The sequence below is a fragment of the Notamacropus eugenii genome, chromosome 1, assembly GCF_028372415.1.
Source record: "Notamacropus eugenii isolate mMacEug1 chromosome 1, mMacEug1.pri_v2, whole genome shotgun sequence".
In the NCBI taxonomy this organism is placed as follows: Eukaryota; Metazoa; Chordata; class Mammalia; order Diprotodontia; family Macropodidae; genus Notamacropus; species Notamacropus eugenii.
In genome coordinates this window covers 75,895,040-75,918,024 of record NC_092872.1, presented here as the reverse complement: position 1 = coordinate 75,918,024, position 22,985 = coordinate 75,895,040, and the positions used below count along the sequence as shown (strand labels likewise).

The 22,985-nt window shown below is 39.4% G+C and overlaps 1 protein-coding gene across 2 annotated transcripts in view; it reads right to left on the bottom strand.

The window, feature by feature from the left end:
- Positions 1–22,985, bottom strand: part of NTRK2 (neurotrophic receptor tyrosine kinase 2) — a 405,509-nt gene that overhangs the window by 84,568 nt on the left and 297,956 nt on the right. For both annotated transcript variants that reach the window (XM_072605907.1, XM_072605913.1), the window contains exon 14: positions 7,693–7,865. In XM_072605907.1, the coding sequence (XP_072462008.1) occupies positions 7,693–7,865 (173 nt within the window). The remainder of the gene's footprint in view (positions 1–7,692; positions 7,866–22,985) is intronic.

The window sequence follows — 22,985 nt, the reverse complement described above, 5'->3', positions numbered from 1 at the left end:
GAGGGCACCTGGTCCAACCTTCTCATTTTGTCAGATGAAACTAAAATCAAGGAAGATTATGTGAATCACCCCAGATCGTGATACTGGTTAGTGGCAGAAAAAGGAGGGTCTATGTCTCCTGATTCCCAGTGTAGTAGAAAGATTATATTAAAAGTCAGGAGACCTGGGTTCGAATCCTCTCTCTTCAATTAATTAGATATTACTTTTCTCCTGGCCTCAGTTTCCTTCAATTCATCAGGCATTTAGTAAGGTCATACTATGTTCCAGGCACTGGGTTAAGAGCCAGGAATACAAAGATAAAAATAAAAACATACATGGTGCCCAAGGAGCTTACATTGTACTGGTAGGGAATGCCATACATACAGATAAATGGCTATAAAAAGTCACTGGAAAACACACTTAAGGGTAGGGAGGATATCAGCCTGAAGCTGGGATCAGGAAAGGCCTTAAAGCTCTGTGGCCCTGGGTAAGTCACTGAAACTTTGCCTCAGTTTTCTCCACTGTAAAATCGGTATAACAGTACCTACCTCCCCGGGTTGTTGTGAGGATGAATATTTATATATAAAGTACTTAGCATGGTGCCCGTAGGCATTATATAATGTGTATTATACAGTAGGTGGTATGTAAATGCTTATTTCTTTTCCCTTCTTACAGAGGAGACACTATTTGAAATGTATCTTTATGGGAGGCAGAGATGAGGAAGGAGAGCATTCTAAGTATGGGAGACAAAGATGGAAGGTGAAATCAATGCCTTGTATAAGGAACAAGCAGGTCAGTTTGGCTGGGATACAGTGTGCTTGAGGGGGGAAGAAATATGGCATCAGTCTTGAAAGATAAGCTGAAATAGGACTGCAAAGGGCTTTAAACACAAACCGAACCATTTGTATTTTATCCTAGAGGCAATTGGGAGCCTTTGAAACTTCTCGAGCAGAGAAGTGACATAGTCAAAGGTTTGCTCTATGTCAGTCTGCTGTCTTTGTAGAAAACAGACTGGAGAAAGAAGACCTGGAGGTAGGGAGCTTGATTAGGAGGCTATTGTTATAGTCCAGGCAAGTGGTGATGAGGGCCTGAACTAAGGTAGTGGCCATGAGCATGGAGAGAGAGTGGACAGATATGAGAGATGTTATGGAGGTAGAACCAACAAGACAGAGCAACAAAGCAATGTTGGTGATGAAAGGATGACTACAATGTCACAAATTCAGGTGAGGGAAGGTTGTTGGTACCCTCCACAGAAAGAGAAAGTTAGAAAGAATGGTGGGTTTGGGAGGAAAGATGAGTTCCATCATGCATGTGATGAACTTTAGATGCGTCTAGATGATTGAGGAAGAGCTGCCCAGCAGAAGAGTTGATGATGAAAAGGAATGAGGACTGGCTATGGAGATGTGGGAGCCATTTGGCTACAGATGGAATCTCTGGGACCTGACATGATCACCAAGAAAGAGTCTATGTGGATAAGAGCACCCAGCATACTCACATAACAGGGGCAGGGCATGGACAATGACTTAGCAGCAGAAAATGAAAAGAAGCAATGTGGCAAATAGGTAGAGAACCAAGATAAAGTTGTGTCATGGGAAACCCGAGGAAGACAGAATATTGCATCCAGGAAGAGGCAATGACTAGCACTGTCAATGCCAAAGAAAGGTCAAAAATGAGGATCATTTGATTTAGGAATCAAGAGGTTGTGGATAACCTTGGAGAGGGTAGCATCACTTGAGCAGCAGGGTCAGAAATCAGTTTGAAGAGGTCAGGAATTCAGAGGTAGGTATGGAAGTAGAAGCAATGAATACAGACATTATTTCTCTTCCCCTTTGATTCTGCCTCCAATCTATCATTCCAGACAGATTTTATTTTACTTCAGGTACTATAGATCACTGTTAACTTCTTGCTATCATTCAACAAAAATTTCAGCACCAATATTTGGACAGCCCCTACAATCAGTTCTCCTCCCTGCCCCATCTTTTCCCCTAGGAGAGAGGAGAAAGTAGTTACCTACTCCATATGAGTGCTGTTCCACCACCAGCCCTTTCTGACTATTAACATGTTTGCACTTATTAATATCATCCTGTCCAGTATTAATAATATTATTGATGGCATTAGAGGGAGTAGTTTCAGCTGAATCAAAAACCAGACTGCAAGAAGTAAAGAAATAAATGGGAGGTCAGGAAGTGGAAGAAACAGCTATAAACCTTATCCTTCCCCGAAAATCCATCCTTCTTTCTAATCCATCCTTATTCTGTCATGGACACCATCATCCTTGCATTCAATTACTCCATCCTCCTGGCTGTTTCTCACACAATTAAGACACTCCATCTCTAGACCCCGGGCATTTTCATTGGCTGCCCCCACGCCCTCCCAATGCCTGCAACTCCCTCTTCTTCTCTTCCTGGCTTCCATCAAAACTTAACTAAAGTCTCACCTCCTACAAAGAAGTCTTTCCCAATCTTTAATCCTAATACCTTTCCTCTGCGATTAGTTTCTATCTCAGTTATACATAGTTGTTTGCACGTTGTCTCCCCCATTAGACTGTGAAATCCTTGAGGTCAGGGCCGGTCTGTGCCGGGCACATAGTAGGTGCTTAATAAATGCTTGTCCATTTTTTAAAAATAAAGGTAGAAAGAGGAGATGAAAGCTCAAGCTTAATAAATGCTTGTTAACTTGACTGCACTATCTGAGAGAAAGGTTTATTGAACAAAGGTCTATTTAAAAAAAAAGTAAAGGAAGGAAGAAGAGATGAAAAGCTCAGATAATGCTAGGTTTTCTTTTTTCCCTTACATTGGTATATAGTCCTGTAAGAGGACTCTGAAGCCCACTAAAGGGCCTGACCTTTCCCCTTCATTAAAAGTTAATCAACTCTAAACCTCTATACGGCACAGCAGGGAGGGCTGGGGAGGAGAGAGAAGGCTCTCAGCCATTAGAAGGGGTCAGGAGTCCTCCAGCTGACCTTCAGATAGAGAGACACTTATCCAAACTTGCCAATGTACTGAAGGGAAGAAGGGCAGACCCAAACTGGGAAAATCCAAAAGAGCAAGTCAGCATAGAAACAGGGGCACAGATCGAAAGCTAAAAAGGATGTTAGGCGTCACCAAGATCAACTACCTCGTTTTTTCACATAAGAGAAAGGAAACGAAGGGATGGTTAGCTCACAGAATAAAGCATACCATTTATGTACCTTGAATATATTTCCCTCCCAGAAGATTATTATCTCCTCCCAATCATTAATTAAGTGCCTATTATGTGTCAGGCACTGTGTTAAGCCCAAGGGACAGGAAGGGAAAACAAACAAAAAATCAGTCCCTGTTCTCAAAGAACTCACAGTATAATGGGGACAGAACGCACAAAAAATTAGGTACTGATGAGATTCATACAGAATAAAATGAAGATAATCTTAAATGGAAGGCACCAGGAGGCAGTGCGGTATAGTGGAAAGAACAAAGCTGCTCAAGAGTCAGAGGCCATGGGTTCAAATCCTGCTACTAATGCTTAATACTTGAGTGACTTCAGGAAAGTCTCTTAATTCCCCTGAGCCTGTTTTTTTTTTTTCTCTGTAAAATGAGGGAGTCAGATTGACTGGATGACTGTTGGGGCCTTGTCCAATCATTAACCGATGATCCTAATTTCATTCAATCTCTAGTATATTGGAAAACACTGGATTTGGAATTGAAGGACCTAGGCTGGAATCCTTTCTTTGCGTCTTACTCCCTGTATGATCATGGGTAACTCCCTTAAAGGGCAAACAGGTGGTGCAGTGGATAGAATGCCAACCCTGGAGTCAGGAAGACTCATCTGTCTGAGTTCAGATCTGGCCTCAGACACTTCCTAGCTATGTGACTCTGGGTAAGTCACTTAATCCTGTTTGCCTCAGTTTCCTCATCTGCAAAACGAGCTGGAGAAGGAAATGGCAAACCACTCCAGTATCTTTGTCAAGAAAATCCCAAATGGGGTCATGAAGAGTCAGACACGACTGAAAATGACTGAACAACCAACCTGGGCTTCAGTTTCATCAATCAAACAAGAGGGTGAGTCTAGATGATCTATCTATAAGGTCCCTTCCAGTGTGAACCCTGAATGCAGGGATACAACAAGTAGTCAACCTGGCTGGGGGAAAAAGATTCAGCAGTCTTGTTTTATGTCAAGTGCGGGTACAGTAGCCTCTTCTGAAGATACTAGAGAGCTCGTGGTCCTTCAGATTCTTAAATATTCTCACAGTTAGTAGACATCAATCTCACTAGGTTCCCATCTGGTTAATGTCATTTGCCCCCTCTCTCTGGAATGATTTTTAGCCTCTTTTTTTGTAGGAATAGACCTGACATGCCTCTCTAGCAGAAAAGTGAACTCCTTATGGGAAGAGGAAGAAAAGTTATCTAAATACATTCCTAACAAAGTCCACACCACACTGCTTTGCTCTGACTCTTCAGGCTACTCTGCAGTGCTTGCCAGGAAAAGGGAATTTTAGAATCTTGTGCAGGAAAACTATCTTCTTAGGAATATGAAAAGGAAACCCTGAAAAGAGCACTGATTTGAAGAGAAATGTGAGGTCCAAAACTCAGTTCTGTTCCTAACTAAGTAAGCTTCAGTAAGTCACCTGATTGTTTCCAAGACTGATTCTTCCATTGTAAAATGGAGTTGGAGTAGGGGATCTAAGGGGATCTAATATCCGATGAACCTGACTGTGGGAGACAGGGAAGTATTGAAGTGGGTTTCATCTTACTTGGGAAGAGAATGGTCAGCTCTGTAGCCATACCAAGCCAATCCTCTGGGATTCGAGAACACTTGCAACTAACCTTGGCCCATTCATAAAAGCCCCATCTAATTTTTTTCCTTTAACCAGAAAAAAAATTCTACATAACACCTAAGAGCACAAAGAAGGCAGCAAACAGGGAAAGATGCCCATCCTAGAAAAGGCATGTTACCTCAAGGGCACTCTGTGGAAAGCAGAGACTTAGAGTCTTATCATGTGTGGTATCATGGAGTGACTTTTGCCAAACACTACCTAGCATGAGAACCTGACTCTTTTGCAGTGATAAATAATATCCTAGCCCTAGGAATTGGGCAGATTCTCAAATCAAGCGAGGAAGTTACTAGCTGCTACATGCCCTATTTGAGATACCAGATCAGGTGCCTACCTGCTCCTTCTTGAATGTGGATGGGAAGTTGATGAGAGGGTGCCTGAACAAGGGAAGGGGGAAAAAAGGTGTTGAGTTGCTGCCAGGTAGATCACATAAACACAGTCTGAGCATATTTAAACCTCTAACCCCAGCCAGGTTGGGGGTATTTGGTGTATTATGATAGCAAGGTAGGGAAACAACTACCTTAAGGAGGGTAGCATGGGGCACAGGGAAGAGGGTGGAATAGGAGGCCTTCAAACAACAGGGGCAGATAACCATGGTCAGTTATGTGGAAAGGGAAAGAGTTCAACATGATTCATCCTGTCCTCCATGCCCCAATTGATGGTTGACAGAACAGCGTGAGAATATTTCAACCATGTGTTTTTTTTTTTAATTTTTGCTCTTTCAGTGACTGTAAGTAAAACAAAATGAATCTTTAGAAGAAAAGTTCCTAATACCACAAACCAGTTACTCACTGCTAACCTCGCCAAATATTTTCTTGACTAAACTTCTATACAAATTATTGACCTAAGGTATGGCAAGGAAGAGAGGTTTAGCTATTTAAATCAACCATCCATTGAAGAAAAGTATAGTTAAAAGATGTATAGGCAGTCCAAACATGAACAGTAATAACCTTCTCCCCTTCCAGCATCCTTCCAGATACTTAGTTATTATACTGTGCGTGAAGCAGAGTGGTATAGTGAATATTAAACTGGCCTTTAGAGGAAGTCCTATTTTAGCCAGTGGAGACCAGCAGACCTAGGTGAAGTCCAGCCTCAGACACACACTGGCTTTGTAATTCTGGGCAAGTCACTTGTCTCTAAGGGCTCCACGCCACTCTCCAAGACTACTTTGCAGAGAAGGCTGCCTGTCTAGTTCATATCTAGGAATCCCCTTATACCAATAAAATCATAGGTCCTTTCCCTATCCCCATTTAAACTACAGATTTTCTGGATCTTCGCCTGCTGGAATGTACCAAACTGTGGCTTTTGATATATTCAGATGCTGGGTGGAAGAGCATTCTAAAAATACCATTAACTTAAAGAATTTTTGTAATTGCTAGAAGTTTCATATCCCATACTCTTGACATAACTAATAAATATGAGAGGTAAGAAAGATTTAAACCCAGGTGTTCTAAGCTCGACACTACTTGACACTATATCATGCTGCCTTTACTCTGGACATAAAGGGGGGAAAATTCACAAAGACCAAGAGTTCATGAACAAGAAATGCCCCAGTTTTGCGGAAGGTAGAAATGGGGGAGGGGGAATAGATTTTTAAAAAAATCTTCTAGTAAGAACACTTCAGGAAACAAAGATTCTAAGGCTCAAATGACTCACTCGCTTAAGGTGAGTAAAGTTAAACAAGAATAATTAACCAATTTCCTATAGGGCAGATCATGAACTTCCTCCTTATCAAACTCAGGTCCCTGCCATTTTCTTCTTGTCTAGATACTGATAGTTATTATAGGGAGTAATCAAAATAATAACCATTTTCAGTCTCTTATTTTATTTTAAGCCCACCACAGATTCCTTTTTTCTTGCCTTGAGTGCCTCCTCTCAGAATAAAATGCTGAATGTTTCATTGTGCTGGGTTAATTACAGAAAAGGACCATGTGCTAAGCTAGTCGATTTCCTTTCTCAGTGGAAATCTGACCCACCTTGGGAGTACAAGATCTGATCCAAAGCAGGCTATACAGGCAATCTCTGAAGGCTGCTCCAAAGAGAGGTGTAGACTCCTAATCATTTTTAATTATACTTATTTACATATTGGCATATCTGTCTTATCTCTCTAATAATGTAAGCTCTGTGATGGTTAAAAGGTTTGGGACATAGTTTCTAGGTGATTTAATCATCTTATTCATAAAGCTAGCATGTTATTAATAAAAGGGTAGTCATCTGGCCCTCTCCTTTAGACCAAAGACCTTTCATGACAATAGACTCACAGTGTATACGCCCTTGGAAGGGCAAGTATTTCTGAGGATGGCAATCAACTCTGATTGGTTAACAGTTAATGAGAAAATGAATATTACAATGAGAGGTTGAGCTATATTACAGTGAGGGTCTTGGAGTACATGACTTGGATCACCCAAATCTTGGTCAAAGAAACTTATCAATTCCATATCACCTATCTGACAAAAGGGAGGATCCACATTTTCCCAGACCTGTCTGAGCAAACACAACGTGCAGGAATACACCTATTATCTAAACTTGGAATTTCTTTTACTGTCTGATTAGATCTTGGCCTGGGTAAATCTTTAAGACAGATTTTCCACAGGCATTGATTTCTGGATGAGGAAGGAGAAAAGGGGAAAAAAACACCTTCATCCTAATGCAATAATTAATTATTAATAAAAGAGAGAAAAAATCATTTCTCACAGCTCCTGGAAGGGTGGATCTGTTTCCTTTTAAACTTTGTGTATCTTTTAGTTAGCATGTAGCTTTGCATATGAGAGATGCTTAATGAATGCTTGTTTAGCTGAATTTGAAGTGAATTATTAGTGGTGTTCAATTCTGAGATTCAAGAAATTTCCCTGACTTACTACTCTGCTGGATACACAGTTCTCCATCTACCCCAGCAACCATACCTGAGATATTTGTTAAGATCCCCATGTTTCATATATTCAAAGACCATGATGAGAGGATCCCCTTCCACACAGACACCATAGAATTTCACGATGTGCTCATGCTGGAGATTGGTCAGCAATTCAGCCTCTCGGTGGAAGTCCTTGCGGGCATTTTCGCTGGCATCTTTCAGTGTCTGATTAGGTGGAAGAAAAGAGCAAAAGAATTTAAAAATTAAAAACACGGGTGAATTAAAGTGAGGTTCTGCTTTAAAAAAACAGTAGTCACTTATATGGTAGTAGAAATGACAAAATGTGTGGGAAATTGAACTTAAATAAAAGATTTCTGGGAAACACTTTAAAAAAAATTTTAAGACAATAAGACATTAAGTTGTAATTATTTGTATGCACATGTTTTTCTCACAGTTTTCACTCCCTTTAAGCCCTTGCTGAAGAGAGATGAAATATAATAAACTCAAGTCTCATTGGATGGATTCCCCCAATATTATAACATATGATTCTTTTTATTCAGATATTTTCGGGATCCTTCCTCAGCATATGAAATGGAATTTTGAAATCAAGGGATTTCCCTGGACAGGGGGAAATCTCTCTGGCTGCAAAATTTGTTGTTTAGTCATGTTCAATTGGAGTCTTCTTGGCAAAGGCACTGGCATGGTTTGCCATTTCCCTCTGCAGCCTATTTTACAGATAAGGAAACTGAGGCAAACAGGGTTAAGTAACTTATCTGGGGTCACACAGCTAGTAAGAGTCTGAGACCAGATTTGAACTCAGGAAGAGAAGACATTTTGATTCAAGGCCCAGTATTCTATCCACTTCATCACATCACTGCCAGTTGCAAAATTATCATGTTGCTAAAGATAAAATAACCCAGTAAAATGCCAACCTGTCTTCTATCTTCTTTATGACCATATACAAATCATTCTATCTGTATAACACCTGAGGAGAAGGAGTATCTGGAGAGTCAGGGAGAAGAGAATTTACCATTACTAGAATTAAATCTAGTAGTTTCTGTTGTAAACCAGCATTAGGCTTTATTCTCACCAAGTTAGGACTTCAGGAAAATATCAGCATCCTCATGCACAGAGAGATAGCACACTGCAGTGAAAAGGGCACTGATCATGGAAACATTCAACCTGAATTCAAGTCTGACTCTGTGTGACCTTGGATAAATCCTCCAGTCTCTCTGAGTTTTACTTTCCTCCTCTCTAAAATGGCAATGAAAACAAAATCCCTTGCAGCAGCTAACTGGTGTGGTACAGTCCCACAAAGCACAGAAAAGTCCAAGTCTGAATCCTACCTCAAATACAAGCTAGCTATATGACCCTGGGCAAGTCACTTAACCTCCCACAACCTTAGTTTCGTAATCTATAAGATGGAGACAATAATAGCACCAATCTCTTAGGCTTGTTGTAAGGATCAAAGGAGATAATGCATGAAAAGTACTTTACGAACCTTCCATTGCAATGCAAAAGTTAGCTTTTCTCATTATGAACACCGGCACTTTCCCCTTTCTCGGGGTTGTAGAGGGAATTGCTTTGTGAAATTTCAAAGCATTATACAGCTTTGAGCTGGTATAATGATTTCTAAGCTCTCCATTCACTAGTTCTTACTTAGAGATCCTGGTGGGGATGGGAGGAAAGGAGGAGAGGGGAGGAGAGTTTCTCATGCCCTAACCTTCACTTACATTCGAAACTTTTAACCGGAAGGGATCCAAGGAACCTAGCATATTTGATGCAGTCATTCCTTCAGTGAAACTTTGGGAAAATATTTTTAAAGTAGAGTTTGGCGAGGACATTCGTAATTTAATCTTGAAAATGTTTTCAGAAGTGAACAAAACAGCTCTTCCTGGCTTTGTAAAGAGTGGATGTTACATGGCTCAGGGAATGCTACCTATCTCTGGGAGGAGAGAAGTACCTTAAGCATAGAAACTTATGGTAACTGCATATTCTGTCCTCATGCCTGTGCTGTGATCATGTGTAGGTAGGTGCATACCCCAAGGAGCTTCCGTACCTGGGCTGTCTGCCACCCAAATGGACTTTCTTTATTTTCCTATTATGGTTGTTCAGGAAGAGTCACCAATATAGCCTTTTGGATTTTTTTTTTTTTTGAAAGAAGAGGTGGGGGGGGAGGGGCGGTGTTCTACTATTTTTTTGTTGTTGTTCTGTCACTTCGGTTGTGTTCAACTCTGTAATCCCATTGGGGGTTACCTTGGTAAAGAAAGTGTAGTGGTTTGCCATTTCCTTCCCCAGCTCACATTACAGATGAAGAAACTGAAGCAAAGAGGGTTAAGTGACTTGCCCAGGCTCACACAGCTACTAAGTGTCTTGAGGCTAGATTTGAACTCAGAAAGATGAGTTTTCCAGGCTCCAAACCACTGAGCCATCTAGTTGGGAGTGTCCTGCACGATGTCATATAATTGTTCTATGTCTCCTCATCTCTATCTTTTGGAATTTTCCCCTCCTTTTGAGGCTGGAATCAGATGCTTTCTCGTAGGCAAAGTCTGCTCCCCTCAGTGGCTAATACTCTCCACTCCTAAATCGTTAGCGTATATTTTATTTCACCTTTTTTCAGGATATATTATATATTCCCAATGGAAAGTGAGCTCCTTGATGGCAGGGCTCTTTCCATTTTGCCTTTGTCTCCCCAGCACCCAGCAATATGTTTTGCTTATAGTAGGCACTTAATAAATCCTTATTTAGTTAATGAACCTTTCCAAGCAATGCTACTTTACTCTAATGATTGACTCATCTCACAAGCTACGTATTTATTTCAAAAGGTGATTTGATTCTGTATTCAAGGACTCAGAAGATCAGGTGGGGATAAGTTCAAAAACCTCAAAATTTCTTGGGCCAAAAAACTAAGTAAGAATTATATTGCTCCATGAGTAGGAAGCCTCTGACTGGAACTGAATCCAGACAACTTGATTTTCAGGACAGAAAAGCCTTACCCTAAAACTCTATGAATAAAAATCATTCCACTCATAACACAGGAAGACACTGGGGGTAGCTGTCATTTCTTTCAATTAATGGAAGCTTTCTCTGGTTCATCCAATCCTTTGGTGTTGTATCTCACCCACAGACAAAGTACCACAGTTTCTCTTGGTAATATTTCCTCTTACTGACCATCATTCTGCCACACATGCTAGCCCCATCACTGAACACCAAGATTTTCTTATTCCAAGTGTCAGCTCTGGAACTTTACTTTTTCTTATTGCTTATGAATTTTTGACATCTCCTTAACTGACATGACTTCTGCGGAAAATCCCAAGGGAGCTTCCTTATTTCTTGCTTAGAATAGTCAAAGTGCATGAAGTATGAATTGATTCCAGCTAGGTAGTGTACTGGGGTGTGAGCTAAGTTTGAGAAGAGAGTTGAAAACTTCTGATGGTTGAACATGGGAAAGGTAGGAAACATAAGAGGAAACTCCTGATTATCTGAAATGCTTGGAAAATAATGAAGGGGAAAGTCGGGAGAAGAAACTTGGGACCTTAGTAGAGAAACAAAACCAGTTATAATTTAGCAAGAATGACTGATATGCTGCGGATAGAACTTGTGACCATTACATTAGGCTCTGAAAGGGGTATGGCATATAGGCGGGAAAAGGGAGAAATATATACATATATATGCATAAAATTATGCATAAAATTATGCATATAATTTTATGCATATATAGTTATCATTTATACTAAGAAGAAAGTAAATAAGCATTTATTAATGTGGTAAGAGCTTTACAAATCTTATTTGATTTTATCTTCACAACAACCCCAGGAAGTAGGTGATGCTATTATCCCCATTTTACAGTTTAGGAAACTGAGGCAGGCAAAGGTTAAGTGATTTACCCAGGGTCATTGAGCTAGCAAGTCTCTGAGGTCAAATCTGAACTCATGTCTTCCTGATTCCAATTCAACACTCTAACCACTACACCACCTAAATGCTTCTAGGAAGACAGACGTGTAATCTGATACCAAAAAAGTAAAAATATCTGGACTGAAAGGAAAGAGAAAAAGAGGATGTAGGATCTTACTGGAAATTTCCAATCCAGGATCTAATGTGTTACAGTAAAAAAAGTATTGTTGCTGTTCAGTCTACAGTTGTGTCTGACTCTTCGTGACTTTATTTGGGATTTTTTTGGCAGACATATTGGAATGGTTTACCATTTCCTTCTTCAGCTGATTTTACAGATGAGGAAACTGAGGCCAACAGGGTTAAGTGACTTGCAAAGGGTCACACAGCTAGTAAGTTTTTGAGGCCAGATTTGAACTACGAAAGAGGAGCCTTCCTATATTGGATTTGAAATCAAAGGCTGTAGGATTTAGATAATGGCTCTCAAAGTACTGTCTCATGGATCTTAAGAAACACACTTTTCTGAGTCTTACGGTCTCTTAATTTTAATATCCTTTTATCATGTATGGTCACCTCTCTGACTCTTAATTTCCTCATTTGGAAAATGATGAGTTTGGGACCTCAAGTTCCTTTCCAGCTCTGAATCTGTAATCTTGACATTCTAAAATGCAAGAGGGATTCTTTGGTTAACTCACCTAAGTTCTTTGGGCTCAAGATTTGAAAGTAGAACTTTTCTTATCTATATATCTTTTGGGAAAGGATAGAAACCATCAACCATTTTTTCAAAAATGTGCTGAGGTCAGTTTCTTAAAACACAAATGTGCTAGACCAAGGACACAAAGTAAATTCTTTCAGGGAAAAATTAGTTAAGGATTTGAAAATGGGCATAAATGTTATTGGAAGTAATACAAGATACTAGATTAAAAATCCTAATTAAAGGAAGAAGAAACAAACAGTATCATAATGAGAAATTAACTTAGAGAATGCAGATTTCAAAAAATTTAGGGCATGAAAAGAGGCCAATAGAAAGAAAATCTGAGAAACAAATGAGGTTAAATAAGTTTTCCCTGGAAGTCCTACAAATGATGAAAGGAAATATGTCCTTGTTATTGTCAGGTTTCTATTTTGTTTAGTTTTTGAAGTGGCTCTCTCTATTTTTCCCAAGCTACAGTACAACAGTCACTCATGGGACAACTCCATTGCTGATACGTACAGAAGCTTTGACTTGCTCCATTTATGAGCTGGGTCAATTGTAATCCTCTCTCTCTACCACTACTCACCACCATCTTGAGGACTTCCCATATCTGTGCTGGACTTAGTGAAGACACTAATTGACTTTCATCCTACTGAAGCTCTGAACTCCTGAGCTTAAGTGATCCACCAGCCCCAGCCTCCTCCAGGAATATTTCAGACATGTACTGCCACACCCATGACAAAATGAAAGAATAAATTAAATTACTGTATAAAAAGCAATATATTTGAATTTCAATAAGAGATTTTATTTTTTCCCTTTCATTGACCTATAAGAAATTCTCAGCTTGACAGTCAATAATTATGATTTAGGTCAGAGGTGTCAATCTTGCCCAACCAGATTAAAATGTAATTGAGAAATGTGGAACAAAATAAATAAAAATACAATAAAACATAGATAATGCTAATTTGTAGTTTTCTAGGGTCAATCTGTAGCTTACTTGTATCTTCTTCTACATCATTAGAGGCAGACAGATGAGGCCAAAGGGTCTCATCCAAGACTGGTGCTGAATAGTTCAGGACCAAAAAGGTGAAACATATTCACTGTAAAGTCAGAATTATTACTAGTTCTGATTTTATTTAAAAGCTCTATCAATGACTTATTTCATGATGAAGAAAAGGATGAATTTATGAAGACTGTCCTTAATAACTTATGTATAAGTTATTAAGACCTTTATGTATGAGTCCCAAGGGACCTTGGACCAAACCCATTTCATCCATACTACAGTTTAAAAATAATCTGCTCTGCAATAATTCTGGTAAGTGTTTATTCAGCTTCTACTTGCAAGATCTCCAGTGATGGAATGATTCACAACCCACCAAAGGCTGCCCTTTCCACTTTGGAGACAGCTCTAATTGTCAGAAAGCTTTTCCTTATGTGAAACCAATGTATACCTCTTCACAACCCTCCCTTCCCCTCCCCCCTCACTATCTCTGGTTCTGGACTTTGGGACTAAACAGAACCAGTTCCACTTCTATATGAAAGCCCATCAAATATTTAAAACTCTTTGTGTGTCCCTTCTAAATACTCTTTTCTCCTGGCTAAATACCCCTAGTTATTGTAACTGATCCTTATGTGACCCTGCCTCCAATGCTCTTAGCATTCTGGGCACTGTGCTCTGAAAGCACTTCAGTTTGGTTTTTTTTTTATTCTTCCTACAGTGTAATCTTTGGATTTATAACAATAATCCAGGTGCTCCCTAATCTCATTAGGACAGAATACAGTAGGACTACCAACTATGAAAGAGAAGAATAAGAATTAAGGTGACTGATAAATAGAGAAGTCTATTGAGAAAGATGACATTTGATATGGACAACGCTAAGATGATGAGGCTCCAGGATCAAAAGTAAACAAGTATATGATAGATAGGACAGTTAGGTGTGGATAGAATCAGGCCTGGAGTCAGGAAGATCTGAGTTCAAATCCAGCCATATACTTACTAGCAGTGAGACCCTAGGCAAGTCATTTAATCCTTTTTGCCTACTTAGTTTCTCATCTGTAAAATGAACTGGAGAAGGAAATGGCAAATGCCTCCAATATCTTTGCCAAGAAAACCCCAAATGGGGTCATGATGAGTTGGACAAGACTGAATGACTGAACAACAATACTATGATGGATAAAGACAAGCTAAGAACACGACTCAAGAAAAAAGACCTGAAGGCAACAGTGTACTGACAAGGGTTTAACAACTACCTCTCTAGTGGTTAAGTTTTAATTTCCATTATTAACATTTTATCTATCACTTTCATAAGTTCAAAAATCTGCATAACAATAAATCAAGCCCTGATTTGTAGCATTTGCTGATATCCAAGGTATCAATGCTCAGAACTGAAAATTTAATTGTCAAGAGCTGTTTGAGCTGTCTCTTCAGCACTCCCCTAGAAAGGTCTCAGAGGGTCAGAGAACTGAATGCAATGAAGCTGCTATGGCTTTTTTAGTGTTGGGGAGAGTGGGGAGAGGATGGGGCTGTGATTTCAATTCAATGTTATGTTATTTAAAAATAAAACAAAATGAAATGAGCCAGGTACTACAATTAATAAAATCTTACAATGCGTTCCATGTCTTTCCATTATTTGTGGTGTTACTCGAGTACTTATTGAAGTGATGAGTCTGGTTTGCATCAGTAGTTTTTGGGTTTTTTTTAAGGTGTGACTAAAGGAGTTTGGCTCTGAAGGAGAGTCAAGAAAGCACCCTTCTCTCCAATCTTGACAGAGATCAGGGACAATAGGTTTGAAAAGTAAGTATAAATTGTCAGACTCAGGCGGTGTCGGTTGGTGGTACTAAACTTTCATTTCTTTCTTTTTAAAATGTCTGTTACAAAGAGATGTGTTTATTTGGGAGTAATGGTGATGTAAAAACAAAAGAGGTCAATAATTTTTTAAAGATTAAAGTTGTAGCTAAGCTACTCTGTTAAAGTCCTACTCCTATGGTTCTTTCTACCATAGAGGTGACCCTGGGTTCTCAAAGACCATGCCAGCAGAGCCCAAGACCTGGCAGGTCCTATTTCAAGATGGAAAGGTTTTGACTAAAGGCATGCCAATGAACTCTGCATCTGCTGTTCAGAGAGGCTCATCAGCAGATGGCTGACCACCAGGTAATAGATTTTGGGGTCATGGCAATTCATGGAAATAGTCAGATATACTGTCAACTAAGACATGGGGGCATTGTGAACTATGTCAGAGGAAGGAGGATCTAGACCAGTGAAATCACAGATCTTTGAAAGTGTGAAATTAATAAGCTGGCTAAGATTCAGAAAAGAACCATCAAAATTCAGTTCAGTGACTTCAACAATCAAGGTACTGTGTTAGGTGCTAGGGATAGAAGATAAAAAATTATGTAGGATATAGTTCCTTCAAAAAGAAGGAGGTGATCTATGCGGGGGAGACAGGGAGGGAGAGATGGAAAAAGGAGAGACAGAAAGATGGACACACACATGCACACACACACACAGAGACAGAGACAGAGACAGAGAGATAGAGAGAGACAGAGAGACAGAGACAGACACAGACACAGAGAGAGACAGACAGACACAGAGAGACAGGGACAGAGAGAGACAGACACACAGAAAGAGAGAAGGGAGGATAGGAGGAAGGGAGACAGAAAGGAGTTGGAAAAGGGGGAAGGGCAGGAGGGAGAAAAAGGGTAAGAGAGAGGGGGAGGGAGACATACCAGGCACTGTGCTTAGTTCTAGGCATACATATAAAAGATAAACTAATTTCTGCCTTCAAGGAACTTACATCCTAATAGAGAAAGACTACAAAAAACACATGATACAAGTTAGAAAGTGTTTAATTAAGCCCAGTGGAGAGATTAAAGAGAGTGTCTTGAAAGATTCATGAATATAAGTCTCAAAAGGAAGGAGGGATCAAGGACAACTTCAAGAAGGAGATTGTACATACTCTGGGCCTTATAAAGTTAGTGATGGAGACTGGGGAGAGGAAGAAGGCAAGTCAGTGTTTAGGCATGGAAGATCTTAAGATCATAAATTTTGAGCTGTGAGGGACTTTCCAACCCTCTCATATTAGGAGTGAGAAAATTAAGACCCAGAGAGGCTATACATCTTGCCTAAGGTCACAAGGGGAGTAAATATCTCAGGCAGGACCTGAACCCATACCCTTTGACTCCGGAGACAGTTCTCTCATCCTAGGTACCATACTGCCTCATGTGGCATATTTAAATGCATTTAAAAGGATCATGTAACAGCTAACAAGATCAGTTTGGTGGGAAAGCAGGATTGTGAAGGAATGTGAGGCAAACCAAGTAGAAATGGTGGAGTGGAGTTAGAATCTAGGGGGCCTTTGGTGCCAGGCTGAGCAGACTGCATTTTATGCTATGGGCAATAGAGAATCACCGAAGACTGAAACAGGGAGGAAATGTATTCAAACTTGGATGTTAGCAATATTTCTTAGGCAGTGATGTTGAAGTTGGCTCACCAATGGAGGAACTGAGTTGGGTTGAGAGAAAAGAAACAAAAGGTTGTTACAGTAGTTCAAAAGAGAGCATGGATGAGTAGTAATCTGAAACAGAGATTCTGAAGCTTTTTGATCTCCGGACCCTTTTGTACTCTTAAACATTATTTAGTACCCATCCCAAAGAGCTTTTGTTTATGTGGGTGACATCTATCTATCTATATTTGCCATATCAGAAACATCTTAATTTATGAAAATATTTTGAAAATAAGTCAATATTATGAAAATAAGCCAATATTATGCCAAATAATTATGAAACCCATTTTTATCTTGTGGACCTCCTTAAGGGATGTCAGGAACCCTGGACCACACTTGGAGAACCACTGCTCTAGACCCACAGTTTAAGAAGCAATACTCTAGACCAACTAACTTTCAAATTGGGAGAGAATAAAGCAGCGACATGTAACAGTGAATGGAGGCCTGGGCTTGAAGACAATTGAAATCTTACCTGAGATATTTACTGACTGTGTGACCATGAGCAAATCATTTAACCTCTTATTGCCTTGGTTTCCTTAGCTGTAAAATAGCACCTATCTCCTATGGATGCTGTGAGAATCAAATCAGATATTTCTAAAGTGCTTAGCACAATGTCTGGCACCCGGTAGATGCTGTGTAAATGTAGTGCCTGGCATGTACTAGATACTATATAAAGTTTTATTGTTATACTTGAATTTTGTGGTCCTTCTTGGCATCCTTTTTTGTGATGGCGAATTTCCTGTCTTCTAGCCTTAGTGTTTTATGTTTCATATTCCTTCAAATCACTTTACTGTATAAGAGGGAACTGAAGCTATTACCCATATACGGTCTTCTAACTAGTTATTTAAAAACAAGTATTTTTTTCCTTGGATCACTTAGCTTGTTGATAACATGTCATGGATATCAAGAATTTTGAGATTATTTTTTAGTAGTTACTCCCCTGATACTAGGCAAGTCATTCTCATGACCTCTAATTTAAAGAAGGGGGAGGGTTTAAAAGTATAAAGAGTAGAAGTTATGTACTCTAGAGTTACCAAATATCTTGCTGAATTTAAGTTCAATATTTATCACAACTAATATCTCTTCTTTTGCATCAGCTTGGATTTAAAGTCATTTTTATTTATATAATTGGCCAAATCACAAAAATCTCTGGCTTCAGATTTTTCATCTATGCCATGAAGGGGAGGTTAGAATGGATGATTTCTCAGGTCCCTTTGAGTTTCAGTATTCTATTACACCATGGTCTGATGCACCATGGGAGTTTTTTTTCTTGGTGGGGAGATTTGTGGATTCTAAATTTGAATTCTATAATGTATCTCTATTTTAATTGTTTTGGAAGAGAACATTTATAGTATGAAGAGATATAATTGGAATCATAACTATGGAATATAGTGCAGATATATGCGTGTATATATACATATAGAGAGAGAGAGGGAGAGGGAGAGGGAAGGAGAGAGAGAGAGAGAGAGAGAGAGGTGGGAATAACTAATGTGCTTATAGGTGATGCAGAGAGCAAAATGCAGCCCTTCTTTGAATTTATAACTCAGTTACCTGAAGGCTAAAGTAGATTCTGTCCCACGTCCTTGTTATGTGTTCAATGGTAATGCTATATAAAAGGGAAAGAAAGAAGCTGGCAAATTTATTTTCCCATAAGCTAAAGGTAATATGAAAATATCCAAGAAAAGTAGAAACTTTGTGGATTAAAAAAAATAAAACCCAGATACTTTAATGGGGGCAGGTATGTTCATGTATGTCTTTAAATATCTATATTTATCCTAAGCCAGATTTCTTATGCATGCTTCAACTCTTAAATAATTTTCGGCATCTTCCCCAAGATTTTGAATGGCATCCATCTGTCTGAAAGAAAAGCACTCTATTTTGAACCCCAGGCACTTCCCCCTAAAGAAGAATACAGCACAATAGCAGCTATTTCTTAACATGCATGCACAATACTGCAAGGGTTGCTAGGCAACAAGCAGATGGCATGTCAAAGACCCCAACGAGCTTCCAATCAGTAAAGAGAAGCACTGACAGCAGTTCCATATAGGTGAGAAGATGCTCATTCCTTGGCAATCTTGCCCAGTTTGTTTTCTCCCTAAATCATACCTTTATTTTTGGTTAGTTTTACACATCCAGTGAGAGGGCAGCCCAAACTAGCCCAGAAAAAGAGTATCCTTTCAGTCTCATTTAGAATGTACAGTCCTGGATTTTGCATCACTGGAAATTCTTATCAAGAAGTCAAATGGGAGCAAGTCAGAAATATCGTTTCTTATAGTCTAAGGAAGAAGCAGTCTTTTGGAAAGGGTCATGGGCTTTTCAAATGATAGCTCATACACAAGAACACAAAAAAAAATATATATGTATGTATCATTGGACCCTTCCATCGACTTTGCAGATGAATATTCATATTTATATATACATATATACACACACATCACATATACATGCACATACATATATACACAAATGTATGAATATCTGTGTATATATGTGTGTACATATATTATATATGTATATATATGTGTGTGTGTGTGTGTGTGTGTGTAAATACATATACACACATATGAAGATTCCTCTGCAGTATAGATAGAAGGGTCCAATGACCCTAAGGTTATAGGTAAGGTAGATGAAAAGGCTCAGGGATTCTCATAGTTCATTGGCAGGTCAGATGCAATGGCCGGGAATCTGGGCATGTAGTGGCAGGGCAGATGGAAAGAGCCAGCTGCCTTTCATGTAACCAGAATAATTGTGGTTGGTTTTCCTGCTCATCCAAGTGGTATAAGCAACCATGTCCATCCAGAAGGGATGGGGTAAGTAGATAACCAAAGTCTGGCCATAAACATTTTATGTTCAGTTCTGCACTGGCTGTATGGGTCAAATGGCAGAAGGCTATGTTTTTAAAAGGAAGATCTTGGAAAAAATGTTTTAAGGAAGAAAAGGAAGTCAAGTTTCTGTTTTTTCACCTTGGCACTAAATTAACTGTGTACAAATTAAGGATATGATTAGCTATTGGTCAGCTAATCCAATCCAAGGCATACAAACAAGGGGTGGGCATTGAAGAGAAATTCAACAATTCATTCATTCATTCAACATTGAGAATCTTCTAAAATGCAAAATTCTATGCTGGACAAACAAATGTATGAGATGAAATGTTCCAGATCTTTACAGCCTTCCTTATAATCTAGTCAACAGACTTCCAGAGCCACACTGGCAGAAGCTACAGTGGTATTACTGAACAGCAAGTTGGAACCTTATATCCAACAAGCTGAAGGCAGACCAAACAGCTATGGTGGCATCCACAGAACCTTGGCTCTGATTCAGAGATTCAATGTGTTTCTGCAGCAGACCTGGATTTGGTATAAAGCTATTGCCTTGCTGAAAAAGCCACCCACTGTCCTGTTCCTGACCTTGAACCAGAGGTTCAAAGAAGAGTCTGACAGTTAAGTCTTGTGGTTCCTCAGGATAGATCTGGCACAGGATTCTGGTGTGAAGTAGAGATACAGCTGGGATGCAGTTATCATGGTGGCATGACTTTCAATGCATGGCTTTACTCAGTCTCTAGGTAGGAAAGTTTGACCTCAGCTGCCATCTTTGTCAGGATTTACCATTGGCCAAATCATTATTGACTATAGGCCCAAAGCACTTAGACAGCCCTGGTTTACCATCTGTAGAAGGTAATATAATACCAAAGTTGATGTCCTGAACTTGGAGTCCATATCCCTTGGAATATGTTTTCTCCTCAGGGCATTACAAAAAGCACAACTAAGTTAGATTCTCCCTTCCCTTATCATCTAAAACCACAATTTCATCAATGTACAGAAGTCCATGTATGAATGTTCTCACACCAGTGGGGTCAAACTCAGATAGAAATGGATCCATGAAGCAGCATATTATTTAAAAAAACCCACAAATTAGCATTGTCTGTGTTGTACTGTATTTTTGTTTATTTTGTTAGACATTTCCCAAATACATTTTAATTTGTTTCAGACAGCATTTGGGAGTTTTGCTGCCTACCTCATTGGTGGCAAGTTTGACAGTTCTGCCCTACACCATGCTAACTGGCATCTGTAACTCAATATTATACTTGTGTGTGTGTTCGTCCTTCGTTGGCGAAGAAGACCATGCCATCAGAGAAATAATGACATGACTGGCACTTGACTTTGTTTTGAGTGAGGGAGGGCTGTGCAGGTCACCAGCCTCACTTCTCCTCCAGAGCCATCTGAATCCAGTGACCAGATATTCATCAGGATGACTAGAGATGACCCAGGATGGGGCAATTGGGGTTAAGTGACTTGCCCAAGGTCACCCAGCTAGTGAGTGTCAAGAGTCTGAGGTGAGATTTGAACTGAGGTCCTCCTGACTCCTGCACTGGTGCTCTAGTCACTGAACCACCTAGCTGCTTCAACTCAATATTACAGATTTAAATATGAAAGAGACCTTAGAGCTCATCCAATCCAATCCCTTCATTTTAGAGTTGAGTAAACTGATGACAAAAATCTAAGTCACTTGTCAAAGGATACACAAGAATTGAATGGAAGTAGTAAAAGGCAGAAGTGGAACTTACTATGAACTGACATTCTTAGAGAGGATGTCTTAGGTTTGAGGAAGTTAAGTGCTTGGCCCACAGTCACTCAGTGAATATGTGTCCCAACTATGACTTGAACCCGATTTTCTCTGACTTCAAGGCCACTGTGCCACAATTGTGAAAAGTTCCTGTTAGCGCTACTCCTATCTAAAGGATCCTCTAGTACCACTCACCCAGGAGAGCAAGACAGACTACTGGAAGAAGTACAGAAATAGCATTCTAAAAATGCTATTCTTAATAATTCCTGGTCCTCTCCCCAGGGCAGTCAATGAAGGAAGGAAGCTATAGAGACAGCAGCAGTTAAACATTTTGAGAGGAGGAAAAGATTCTTTTTTTTTTTAGACCTTCTGCCTGGTCAAACCCACCTCATGTAACCTCCCCCCTCTCCACACTTGACCTCCTAAACTCCAAATCTCTCAAAGGCTTCCTTAATTCCCCCATCAACTCCATCCAAATGAATCATTCTTTATCCATTCACTAAGCTTCTATTTATTTTATAAACATGAACTTGGTTATCATAAGAGACTTATAACCTTCATTTGCTCAAAATATGGAGTTTGCTGACAGTCCCTGGGACTTCTTGCCACCCAAGTTAGTTCCTTTCTATGACAAAAAAAAACACATGTAGAATATTTCTACTTGGAAAAATCTGAGCTCCATCTGCTCCTTTTAGAGTGTTTAGTCTGCAGAGTGGAGAAGTTTAGACATTTTTTAAGTCTTTTTCTTTATTAGCTACCCATTATGCTGGTTAATAAACATTAACCACAGGAATAGTAAGCCATAAAACTCTTGTAACAATGAAATGTTGTCCTGATAATCATAAGATCCTTAATCCAAATTAAGTGTTTAAGATTTGTTCACATACGTTTTAAAAAGAAGCTGTTTCAGATTGAAAGTATCTATTTCTTAATACCCTCCTCCACAGCCTCCACACCCCTTCTGTCCCCAAGAAATATCCACCAGGGGTTCAAGACAAAAAATGACATTTTAATTAAGTTTGTGGATAGTAACAGTCATATCTATTATATACACATTTCATTAAAGAGACTCATGACTTCATTATTTTACATGTGACCCAATACTTGGATAAGTGATTTTTTATACATGATAACATATTTGTAAAAGATTCCTTGGGATTTTTATAAAAATCTTCTGAGGTTTTTAAATCAATTTTTCTCGTGTGTGAAAGAAATTGTGGGAAATTCCCCTCCCCCCCATCTGAAATTTTCATTTACATTGGGACTTAGTGGAAAGAGTACTGGACTTGGAATCAGGAAGACCTGGGTTTGAACCATGCTTCTAACATCTACTAGCTAGGTAACGTTCGGGAAGTCATTTTAACTTCTCTGGACCTCAGATTCCCCATCTATAAAATGGGGATAATAATACAATAGTTGCTAACACACAGGATTGTTGCAAGGTCCAATCGGGACAATAGACAAAAGCCACTTCACAAATTTAAAACAGTTATGTACATGCCAGTTATTTTCTCTTTATGGTAATCATAGGATTTTAAAGAAAGGCAGTATAAAATCTGCCCAGTTAGAGGAGATGGGATCTACCTGGGATGCTACCTAATTTCACCCTATTCTGGGTCTCAGACTCAAATTCTAGAAGCTTGGGAAGGATTTAGAAAGAAAAAGCAAAGGATGGGAAGAATTGTATCATTATCT